A 12,320-nucleotide genomic window follows, 5' to 3' on the forward strand; every position below is an offset into this window, starting at 1 on the left:
AACACAGTTGAATGAAAATATTCCATAAGACAAAATGTAAAGAAATTAGAAGCAAAATAAATATCTCAAAATGACAAAGCGATTAAGTATATACACAAGATGAACAAGAACATCAATAAAATCATGCAGTATGCAATACAATGTACATTTATTAAAGTATATGCATTTTTAATGCAACAATAATACTAACAGGTAATAGACAAGTTTTTAATAGTTTATCACTGGCTAATTAAATAACAGCTTTAATTGTATTCATTTTTTAGCTTTTCTACAATGAGCATAAATGACATTTCCTTTTTTCTACATAACTTTTCTAACCAGCAAAAAAGAAAATTTTTTAAAAGAAGAGATGAGATATCTTTGCTAAAATTTAATGCCTACAAAAGAAACTTCTGAGCTGTACCTGGTATCCTGAAGCACCTGCCCTTCAAGACAGAGTGCTTGTACCACATTTATGCAGCCAAATGCATGTAGCAACATAAAGTAAACACATGTCATCTGGATATATATATTAAGACTCTTTTGATGGTCGGGCAGGGTGACTCATGCATGTAATCCCAGCACTTTCGGAGGCCGAGGCGGGCAGATCACGAGATCAGGAGTTCGAGACCAGCCTGGCCAACATGGTGAAACCTCGTCTCTACTAAAAATGCAAAACTTAGCTGGGCATGGTGGTGCATGCCTGTAATCCCAGCTACTCGTGAGGCTGAGGCAGGAGAATCTCTTAAACCTGGGAGGCAGAGGTTACAGTGAGCTGAGATCACGTTGTTGCACTCCAGTCTGCACAATAGAGTCTCAAAAAAAAAAAAAAAAAAAGACTCTTTTGAACATGGTGAACTGATTTCCCAGAAACTAGCAATTCCTGAGTGTCCTGCTTAGTTTTTTCTTTTTTTTTTTCTAATGTGCACTGGAACCCCAGTGGCCCCATGACAGGGCCTGGGCATCCTCTAATCCACTTGGTGGCTTCCATTTATCATCTCAAAATGAGAGAGTTTACTCCAGTTCATCGAGGGAAATACCACCAGAGTTCTGACTCCAGAGGCACTGGCCTAGGGAGGACAGTGTGTGTGAAGCCCAGCAGGACCACTAGCTGTCCCCACCAATTACAGTCCTTGCGTAGGGGCCAAAGAAATGAATGCCAAAGAGAGTAACAGAGGAGCAAGGGAGTCACATTCCAGGACCTTCCCTTGGGGACTTTTAAAGGAAACATGACAGCTGAGGATCAGCTGGTTGTTTTCTGCTGTTTCCCTTTATGTGATTCAAGCTCACTCAGAAGAAACACAATGAGACAATAGAAGAGCCATCTCCTTCCGTCTCTATTTACTCTAGGCATCTAAACTACCTGAATGTAGTGGTGTGTGAGATGTATCATACGGTCAGATTGACTGAGTTTGAAACCTGTTTCTATCACTGGCAAGCTGTGTGATACTCTATTTTCGTTTTTCTTTCCTTTTGTTTTTGAGACAGAGTCTCACTCTATCACTCAGGCTGGAGTGTAGTGGCGAGATCTCCGTTCACTGCAAGCTCTGCCTCCCGGGTTCATGCCATTCTCCTGCCTCAGCCTCCCCAGTAGCTGGAACTACAGGTGCCTGCCACCAGGCCCGGCTAATTTTTTTGTATTTTTAGTAGAGACGGGGTTTCATTGTGTTAGCCAGGATGGTCTGGATCTCCTGACCTCGTGATCCACCCGCCTCAGCCTCCCTAAGTGCTGAGATTACAGGCGTGAGCCACCGTGCCTGGCCTACTTCACTTTCTTCATCTAAAAAAGAAATTGAGATAATAGTGCCTATCTCATAGAATTATTGTAAGAATTGCATGCAATAATGCATGTAAGTAGGTGCTCAGAAGAGTGGGACACAAAGTAAGTGCTTTTATCATCATTATCATCATCCTTATAATTTTCATTATCAGAACAAGGAGAGATCAGGGAGAAAATTATTGTTATACTTCAGGTCTGCAATACTAGAGTAGCATTCCAAATGAAGGCACCATTAAACTTTGCAAACCTGTATGACACCTTCATGCCAATTAGAAAAAGACACCTCCTCGCAACCCCTTTCAAGATATTTGCCTCCTAACTGCTAAAAACACCCATCATAATACCCACAGACAGCCATGATGCTTTTTCTGGGAAAGGTGCCTCTTCCATTCGTGCAGTGTACAGCCTACAACTCACATAACAATCAGATGAAAGAATCCCCATGGCTTGGTGACAGATGAGTTACTGGGTAACACAGAGGGATGATTCAAAGGAAAAGTAGAACGGGTCCAGAAAATGCCTAGATACATATGTAAAATTCTGGTAAGGTTATGACTAGCCATGTCCCAGGATTCAAAGCTTTTCTGAGATGTTAAAATGAATCATGTAAGTCCCCCAAATTTAAGGAGTCCTCTTCCAAAAATAGGAAATGAAATGACATAGGTGTATGTGTCTGAGGTGATGGAGGAAATGAAGGAAGCAGATGCAGCTTGAGGTTCATGAGAGGCAGTTCCAGGGGAGAGGTCACAGCTGGGGATCACTGGCGTGCAGGAATCAGAAACCTAAATGGGGAAATATTTTTGAGGAAATGAACAGAGAAAGCTAAAAGCAAGGAGTTCTTCAGGCGATTTCTATGTTTAGGTTCAACTCTGTCCTGAAACATGAAGAGCTCCATAAGTGCACTCCCTTTTTGAATCTCTAGTTTTGTGTCCTTCCCACGATGAGTCTGCAGGCTGCGTGTCACTCACGTTCAGCTAAGACGTAGTGCCCCATGACTCCTCCTGTGGACACAAGAGAACCAGGAAAGAGGCATCACAAACCTAGGCATCATCTTGCCTCTTCTCTGTTCCTTATTTTCCTCATTCACCCATCTCAACTTAGACCTGGGCACTACTGGATTTCAAGAACCATTATCTCTCATCTGGGAATGCTTATTGGCTTTCTAACTGGTCTCCTCACCTCCCATCTGACTTCTTAACAACACATTCACCATATAAGGGAGATCATGGTCCTCCTTTCTTAGGATCCTTCAGTGACACTCCAGTGATCATAACCCAATATCCCCAAAGACCCTCGGACTCTGTATGAGCTGGCTTCTTTCTGCCTCTCTTCTCCCCACACCACAGATGTTCAGGGAGTAGAAATGCATAATTGGTGAGCGATAGCTATGCAAACTCGGGGTTAAGGTAGAGTAATTAGTTCTAACCTCCCAGTATGCCTTATACTCTTCCACTTGGCATGGTTGTTCCGTCTGTGTAGACCTCCCATCATCTTCAACCTCACCTAATGGAATCAAGCTTCTCCTTCAAGATCCAGAAGGCTTTCTTGATCCCCAGCTGAATGTGGTCATTCCTTCCTTTGACATCCTAAGCATTTGCTTCCTGCCTGCTTTAGGACCTCATGGGGTCTTCTTTAACTACATTCACTTGCTATAATTTTCATTCTCTACCAGATTTGGGTTCTGAGAATAGCCACAGTGACTTCTCAATCTCAAAGCCCCTGCACTACCTTAAACAGCTCTTGCAAAATAGTAGGTGCTCTGAAGATGTTTGTTGAATTAGAGACTTTCATTCTAGGGAGAACCATTATTTTCTGTCTCCCAAGGAGCTACTGGTGTCCCCAAAGAATATAAATAAGAAAAAGGCTTCCCATGGATGTCAGATCCCCTCTGCCCCTCTTCCCACTGTGCTCTGGGGCAGAGATACTAAGAGACTTCTCCTTGTTCCTACTCACTTGAAGTCTGCCTCTTCCTTAATATTATGAACAAAATTCCAATGAACAAGATGATGACAAAAACAGCAATTCCACTGATGACTCCAATGACTAGAGTTCTAGATGGTGAGGGCTCTAAAACAGAAAAAGCAAGTTAAAGCCATTGATTGCCACCCCCAGCCCACCCCCTAACAAAGAGCAGATCCTTGTCTCACTGCCATAATTACCCCCTCAGGCACTCCTCTCAACCCCCAATAGATTTTCTCAGCTCCTGGCTCTCATCAGTCACATACCCCAGAAAGCAAGGAGGGGCTGATCCAGGCCTGGGTGCTCCACCTGGCAAGTATATCTCTGTTCTTCCCCTGGGGGTACAGTCAAGGTTATCCAGCCCTGGTAGGTCCCATCCCCATTGGGCAATACGTCTTTAGGTTCGACCTCCTTGGCATCCATTGACTGCCTATCCTTCAGCCACTTCATGGTGATGTTCTGGGGGTAGTAGTTCAGGGCCCGACACCGTAGAGTGGTCACTGAAGAGGTCACATGATGTGTCACCTTCACCAAAGGAGGCACTTGACAGGAAAGAGGAAGGATGAGGAGAGGGGATCTGTTTACCCGTGCCAGGAAGATTGGAACTTTCACTTCCTTCTATAGGTTGGAGGAAGGAAATACCCTTTTCAGAAAAAAAACAAACTACAGGAGAGACACCATTTTGTGTCCTAAGATTGGGCTATAACACAGTGTCACTTGGAGCGCAGTCAGATCAGCTTGTTCTCCTAACATGTAAATATACATATCAGTTACCTATGTTCTTTGTTCTGATAGATAAAATTTCTCTTTATGTGCATTGAAAACGATTGAATACAGATGGTTAGTTTCACCTGGGTCAACCTAGGAGGCATTGTTATAAGAAGGGGCCTTGTAAAATAGGTAGCTTCAGTGATTATTGCTATGTTCTGTGAAAGAAACTTTTAACCTAAAGCATTCTGCTACTCTGATAAGTGGCCTCACTTGATATTTTGTCCTGGTATTCATATGATAGCTGACATCTCTGAATTCTCTCTTTTCTTTTTTTTTTTTTTTAAGATGGAGTCTCACTCTGTTGCCTAGGCTAGAGTGCAGTGGCATGATCTCAGCTCAGTGCAACCTCTGCTTCCCGGGTTCAAGCGATTCTCCTTCCTCAGCCTCCCAATTGGCTGGGACTACAGGCACGCATGACTGCACCCAGCTAATTTTTGTATTTTTTTAGAGATGGGTTTCACCATGTTGGTCAGGCTGGTCTCGAACTCCTGACCTCATGATCCACCCGCCTTGGCCTCCAATTGCTGGGATTACAAGGGTGAGTCACCGCGCCTGGCCTTGACATTTCTGAATTCTTAACAGGTATACATATACAAAGGATTATTGGTTAAATAAAAAGCAAGGGCTGCAGACACTTCCCTTTGAGCCATATGAATGGAGAAAAGAAATTAAACCCATGACTTGTGGCTGCCTCATACATCTCAATTATAAGGTAGAGACTCTAGGATTGAGAAAGTCCCTTCCCAGAATTTGGAGAGGCACACACCCTCAGCCACCTCTGAAACTCTAACCAGGGATTCCATGCCCTACATCCTCCTCCACTCTGCCACTAGAGTATGGGGGCAGAAGTGTGTTTCCACCATACCTGGCCGGTCGAAAACACCTCTCCCCAGCTCCAGCAACTGCTGCAGCTGCACAGGGCAGTCCCTCTCGAGGTAGGCCCTGTTCTGCCTGGCCCGAATTTTGTGCCTTTCCCACTCCAGCTTGGTGGGCCAGGCCCTGGGTTCTGCTGCTCTCCAATCCAGTGTGTCAGGGCAGAATTCAAGGTGGTCCTGCCCATCGTACCCGTACTTCCAGAAGCCCTCGGTACTGTTGTCCTCTTGCATTTTGCAGCCCAGGATGACCTGCAGGGTGTGGGACTCTGGAAAAATCCCCAGCCTTGTTACTGCAACCAAAGGAGTAGGTCCCTATTTCCACCATCCCCAAGGACCAAATGACCTCAGGAGGTAAATTCCTTCCCTCTTCCCTGCTCCCACAAGACATCAGATTTCCAGCTGTTTCCTTCAAGATGCATGAAAAGATGAAAAGCTCTGACAACCTCCAGAAGGTAAGGCCCCCTCTCCACATACCCTTGCTGTGGTTGTGATTTTCCATAATAGTCCAGAAGTCAACAGTGAACATGTGATCCCACCCTTTCAGACTCTGACTCAGCTGCAGCCACATCTGGCTTGACGTTCTACCGGAAACCCATGGAGTTCGGGGCTCCACACGGCGACTCTCATGATCATAGAACACGAACAGCTGGTCGTCCACATAGCCCAAAGCTTCAAACAGGGAAAGACCAAGGTCCTGCTCTGAGGAACCCATGAAGAGGTAGTGCAGAGAGTGTGAACCTGGAGACAGAGCAACAGGCTTTCACCATGTGCAATAGGAGGGGAGTGGGATGTTGAGGCTCCACACACCTGCATCAACTCATACCATCAGTTGTGTCTGGTCCTCATATTGTGAAGGGTGAGTTGCAGTCCCGTCTTTCTTCCATTTGACAGTCCTGGCTGCTCTCTCCTTGTGTGCCTTTCTCTGCCACACATGGCTGCCATCCCCTCACTGCCCCCAGACCCTATTCCAATACTCATGATTAGATAGACTCCACTAAAGCTGGTGGATTCTAGAAAATGTTAAGGTGTCTCTAGCTATGGTAGTTGAACTCAGGAGTTGGTGCTCAGAGCAAATTAGACCCAAATCCTGAGGAATTCATTCAGGTTTTTTGTTTGTTTGTTTTTGAGACTGAGTCTCACTCTATCGCCCAAGCTGGAGTGCAGTGGCACAATCTCAGCTCACTGCAACCTGCACCTCCTGGATTCAAGGGATTCTCCTGCCTAAGCCTCCTGAAAACCTAGGACTATAGGCATGTGCCACCACACCAGGCTAATTTTTGTATTTTTAGTAGACATGGGGTTTCACCATGTTAGCCAAGCTTGTCTCAAACTCCTGACCTCAAGTGATCGGCCTGCCTCAGCCTCCCAAAGTGCTGGGATTACAGTAGTGAGCCACCGAGCCCAGCCTTGGCCCTGAATTCTTACACTGAACTGCCTATATGGCCTCACCACTTGGATGCCTGACTGGAATCTCAAACTTAGCATGTCCAAATCCAGATCCTTGATTTACCCCAAACTGCTCTTTCCTCTGCCTTCACCATCTCAGAAATGGCATTGCCAATTACCCCTCTGCTCAGGCCAATAAAATTAAAATAAAGAACAAAGTCAACTTTATCTCTTCTCTTTTTTCAGGGGATGGGGGGAGACAGGATCTTGCTCTGTCATCTAGGCTGAAGTATAGTGGCACAATCATGGCTCACTGCAGCCTCAACTTCCTGGGCTCAAGCAATCCCCCACACCTCAGCCTCCCTAGTAGCTAGGATCACAGGTGCATGCCACCACACCCGGCTAATTTTTGTATTTTTTGTAGAGAAGGGGTTTTGCCATGTTGCCCAGGCTGGTCTTGAACTCCTGAGCTCAAGAATCTGCCTTCCTTGGCCTACTCCTTGGCATGAGCTACCACACCCAGCTAATTCTTCTCTTTCTCTCACACAACATAGAATCCTTCAGCAACTTCCTTCAGAATATATTCAGGAGACAATGGTTTCTCACTCCCTTTTATGTTCCCACCCAGCCCACTCCACCATCTCTTGTGTGGACTGTGTAACAGCTTCCTGGATGGGCTCCCTGCTTTTACTGTTGCTCCCTTCATTCTGCTTTCCACATAGTAGCCAGAGTAATCTTTTTAAAGCCTGTGACAGATCACTGTTACTCCTTGGCTAGAATTCACACCACAACCTACAGGCACCTGCACGACCTTGTTTGTGGCTCCTCTTCTGAACCCATTACCTACTTCTTGGCCTCTAACCCCCAGCACTACTTGTTTTTTTTTCAACCCGAGCTTCTCAACCAGGAGTTTGTCTCCTAGGTGACATGTGGCAAAGTTTAGAGACATTTTTGGTTGTCAAGACTGGAGGAGTGCTCCTAGCACCTAGTGAGTAGGGAGGATGAGTGCTCCTAGCACCAAGTGAGTAGAGACAACAGGATACTGCTGGACATGCTACATGCAGATGGTAGTCCCCCTTCCCACCCCCAACACACACACACACACGAGTAGTGCTGAGAAAACCTGCTTTTTAATCCAACTTGCCAGGCCCACTCAGTTTGCCTGGGAAATACTGCTCCCAGTCAATCTCATTCTTATTTCCTTCATGTCTCTGCTCAAGTGTCAGCCGCAGAGTGACTTGTCCTGACTTCTCTGCTTCTCACAACACCCATCGTTTCCTGATGTTGCATATGTTTCTGCTCATTCGCTTATTGTCATCTCTCCCACTAGAATGCAAAATATCAAAGGGTGAAGACTTGTTTCCCTGCTCTCTCCCTTGGGCCTTGAACAGTGCAACACATGGTTGGGACTCATTTACACTTGTAAACAATGAATATTTCCGCTCAACCTGAAATTTTATTATGCAGCCTCTAATGCAGTGTGATGTTTAAGAATCATAACTATGAAGTGGAGAAATGAGCTCTGCCACCAAAGCCCAGTGTACCATTGAATAAACGTGCCAGGAAGCAGGCCGTGCATGCCTCATTCTTGTCATGTGTAAAATGTAGATACACAAAGTACCAAAACTCAAAGTGCTGTGCTGAGGCCGGTGTGTGACCCACAGAACACTGTGCTAGACTACAGGGCAAAATCACTGTCAACTAAGATTAGAAGTAGCTATAGTACTTGAAATAATATCAGAAAACTTGATTACTTATATACTTTGTAACCTGAAAAGAGTTATTTAATCTGAATTCCAGTTAACTTCTAGTAAATAAACATATTATTAGCTCCTACCTCCCTATGCATAGTGAAAATCAAGTAAGATCAGATATGAATGTAACTTACAGCTGAGTGCATTGCTTACATGTTCATTATCAGTACTTTGACGTTCTTTAGAGGACTCTTAATTACACAGCACACTGCTAATCAATAAAGCGTGCCTGAAAAGAGAACTGTTCAGTTCAAACGTTGAAAACTAACATATACTCAATTTTCCAGGCAACAGAACAATTGCCAAGAGCGGGGAAAGGCCCGAGGTAGGCCTCTCTCAGAAGCCTCCCACCCCAGAGACCTCCACCCCAGGTCTCACCAAAAGTGGGTGGAATGGTGAAGAATTCAGATCCCCAACCCCACTCTTCCGCGCCCCCACCACCCAGCGCATTCGTTCCGAGGTGGAAACCCAGTGCGGATCCTGCTGTGGGTTCGCTCAGCCTTCTCGGCAAGCAAGCAGGGAAGAACTTCCTGTTTGGAGATGACTGGGGAAAAAACCGCACAGCTGACATTGGAAATAAACCCGAGATCCCGGTCCAAGGAGCCCCAGGCTTAACTCAGCTCCAGTGAGGAACTACGAGATTTATTTAAAAGCATTCTGGTTGGGGGAAGGGAGTGGGCGGTTCCAAAAGTCACTCCGAAGAGCCGGGACAGCCGGGGGAGGGGGCAGGTCCTGGGGCGAGGGACCCCCATATGCAGCTCAGTGGCAGGCATTCCCTCCCGGGGTCTGGACGCAGAATGTAGGGAGAGGGGACTGCGGATAGGGTTGAGCAGGTCCTCCAAAGTTAGCAAACTCCCAAGCTCAAAGAAAAGCTAGTTTCGATTTTTCCACCCCCGCCGCGCCCCTCGTTGGCCCGCAGCCCTCGGACTCACGCAGCAAGCGCCCCTGCAGGACCGCGGTCTGCAAAAGCATCAGGAGGAGAAGCGCCGGCCTGGCTCGCGGGCCCATTTCCCCAGCTCTGACTGCACGTCCCCTTTAAGTCTCCGCTTCTTTGGTGGGGCGGGGAAACGGCGATGGCTCCAGAAGTCACCCTACAGCTATTGCCTAGGCTCAGGAGATGCCCAGTAAAACTTCCTGGTGAAAAGCAATAGGTCTTCAGAACTTTAATTCTCTCTCTCCTACAGCAAAAGGTACCTGCTTGTGAAACTCTAGGTGATCCAGTGTCCCCCTTGGTTTTTAAATCCTGAAGGGATGTTGCTGATTGGGGAAAGTATCTTGGCAATGTTCTGATGTAAACTTTAGATATTTAAATATTTATTATTTTCAAAATTCAATTATACATTTAAAAATTTTATCTCGACCTTAGACCAACTTGTGTCTTATTTGATTTAGAAATATAAAGCTTTTTCATTTTGTTTTTTGATTCAAATTAATTAAATCATAACGTTAACCAATTAGATCCTACTGAAACACCTTCCACAGCCTTCATAATTGAATTATCTGACAAGTTTTTCACAAACTTTACAGTATTGGGATGACTTGGAAAATGATTAAACATATTGAGGCCTGCTCCTAACCCCAGATACACTGATTTAATGGGTAATTGGTAGGTAGTTAGACATTAGCAGCTGGGAAGGGACGACAGAAGACAGCAGAAAGGCGGTCACTAAGACAGCCACTGGCTCACCTAAGTTCAGGCCCAAGACTACCCTAACGCCACCCTAAAGGATGGAGTTTATGATGAAGTCTGTGGCCAAAATATCCTGGAGAAAGAGAAAGGAGGGTACAGGTGGAAATTCCCTAAAGTGGTACATGCCCAATAACACAAAACCCTGTCCTTCATTATATTACCCATGACCATCATTATAATAGAATTTACATACAGTTTTGCCCCCCATCCTTGGGAGGCTTTTCTTAACGAATGATAGGTAAGCACATGCGCAGTTTAATTTTAGTTTATATAGCTATCAAATTCAATCACATAACATCATCCTGTCACTCAGACACAGCCCAAACCTCAACTCCTCCCCACAAACCCCATAAAAGCACCTTAAGCTCTGTAAAGAGGTGCCGATTTCACTTTGCAGAAATCAGCCCACTCTCCCTCTGTGAGTGTATTATTATGCTTCAATAAACTTCGCTTTAAACTTGCATTTTGGTGTTAGTTTGTAGTTCTTTGCTCACTATCACAAGAACTGAGATTGCTGGTTCAGAGCTCCGGCTCTAATAATCTCCTCAGTTAAAGTCTCCATCCCAACGCAGAATTCCCAGTAACAGGATGCCACCTCGGCAACGAGATTTTAAAAGCTTTCCTCTTCTCTCAATGAAGTTTGGGAATTATTGCCTTAGACATTTCAAACCATATAAATAAATTTAATACACCTGATTTGCTCCAAACCTTTACATATTTAGCAAATTCAACAGGCATTATTTTTGTAAGTGTGTATACAAATTTTGGCAATTCAAGAAAATCAAACTTAGGATATCAGGGCCTCAACTGTAGGCGAACAGATAAAATAACATTGGAAAAATGTAGAATATTGATGGTGGGCACATTGGGGCTGATAGTACTATTCCTTTTATTCAATTTTTGATAACATATAATTCGCATACCATGTAATTCATCTATTTAAAATACAAAATTGGCCTGACTCAGTGGCTCACGCCTGTAATCCCAGCACTTTGGGAGGCCGAGGCAGGCAGATCACCTGAGGTCAGGAGTTCGAGACCAGCCTGGCCAACATGGTGAAACCCCATCTTTACTAAAAACACAAAAATTAGCCAGGTGTGGTGGAAGGCACCTGTAATTCCAGCTACACAAGAGGCTGAGGCAGGAGAATCGCTTGAACCTAGGAGGCGGAGGTTGCAGTGAGCTGAGATCGTGCCATCGCATGCCAGCATGGGAGACAAGTGTGAAACTTCATCCAAAAAAAAAAAAAAATTAGCTGGGTGTGGTGGCATGCACCTGTAATCCCAGCTACTTGGAAGGCTGAGACAGGAGAATCGCTTGAACCCCAGAGGCGGAGGTTGTGATGAGTCGAGATCGCGCCATTGCATTCCAGCCTGGGCAACAAGAGCGAAACTCCGTCTCAAAAATAAGATAAAATAAATAAAATTAAATGCAAAAAGTAATGGATTATAATATATTTACAGAGATGTGCAACCATTACCAAAATTTTACAACATTTTCTATCTCCCCAAAAAGAAACTATGTTCCCCTAATTCAGTACCCTTAATTCATCACCTCTCAGGTTCTTCCATTCTCCCCCTTCTTCCCTCCCAGTCCCAGACAATCATTAATCTACTTTCTATTTGGAACATTTAGTACTCATAAACCCATATAATACATTGCTTTGCCGTGACTGGCTTCTTTCATTTAGCATAATGTTTTTATGTATGTTTTTCATGGACCAATAATATCTATTTTAAGGACATACCACAACATATTTTATTTTTTCATTCATCAGCTGATGGAGATTGGTTTGTTTCTACTTTATGACTATTGGGAATAGTGCTGCTAAAAACATTTATGTACAAGCTTTTTTGTGGACTTATGTTTTGATTTCTTTTGGTTATATATCTAGGAGTGGGTTTGCTGGGTCATATGGTAACTTTGTTTAACCTTTTGAGGAATAGCCACATTCTTTTCCAAAGTAAGCATTTTACCGTCCTATCAGCAGTATATGAGAGTTCTGATTTCTCTCCATCTTTGCCTGGGTTTTTGAATCAGGGCCCCAGATAGAACAAAAATGTGGTTATTCAGTTGTTTCACCATCACTTGTTGAGAAGACTCTTTTTTCATTGAAGTGTTTTGGC

General features: G+C 44.6%; 1 protein-coding gene across 2 annotated transcripts; it reads right to left on the reverse strand.

Annotated features, from left to right (window-relative positions):
• Positions 1 to 131: 131 nt before the first annotated feature.
• HFE (homeostatic iron regulator) lies at positions 132 to 9,749 on the reverse strand. Of its 2 annotated transcripts, NM_001260576.2 has the most exon segments (6): positions 1,715 to 2,760; positions 3,713 to 3,826; positions 3,985 to 4,260; positions 5,355 to 5,630; positions 5,839 to 6,102; positions 9,437 to 9,520. In NM_001260576.2, coding segments are annotated over 6 exon segments (1,047 nt in total). In that variant the 5' UTR covers positions 9,513 to 9,520; the 3' UTR covers positions 1,715 to 2,719.
• Between the last annotated feature and the right edge of the window lie 2,571 nt (positions 9,750 to 12,320).

This window comes from Macaca mulatta, chromosome 4, assembly GCF_049350105.2.
Source record: "Macaca mulatta isolate MMU2019108-1 chromosome 4, T2T-MMU8v2.0, whole genome shotgun sequence".
Lineage (NCBI taxonomy): Eukaryota > Metazoa > Chordata > Mammalia > Primates > Cercopithecidae > Macaca > Macaca mulatta.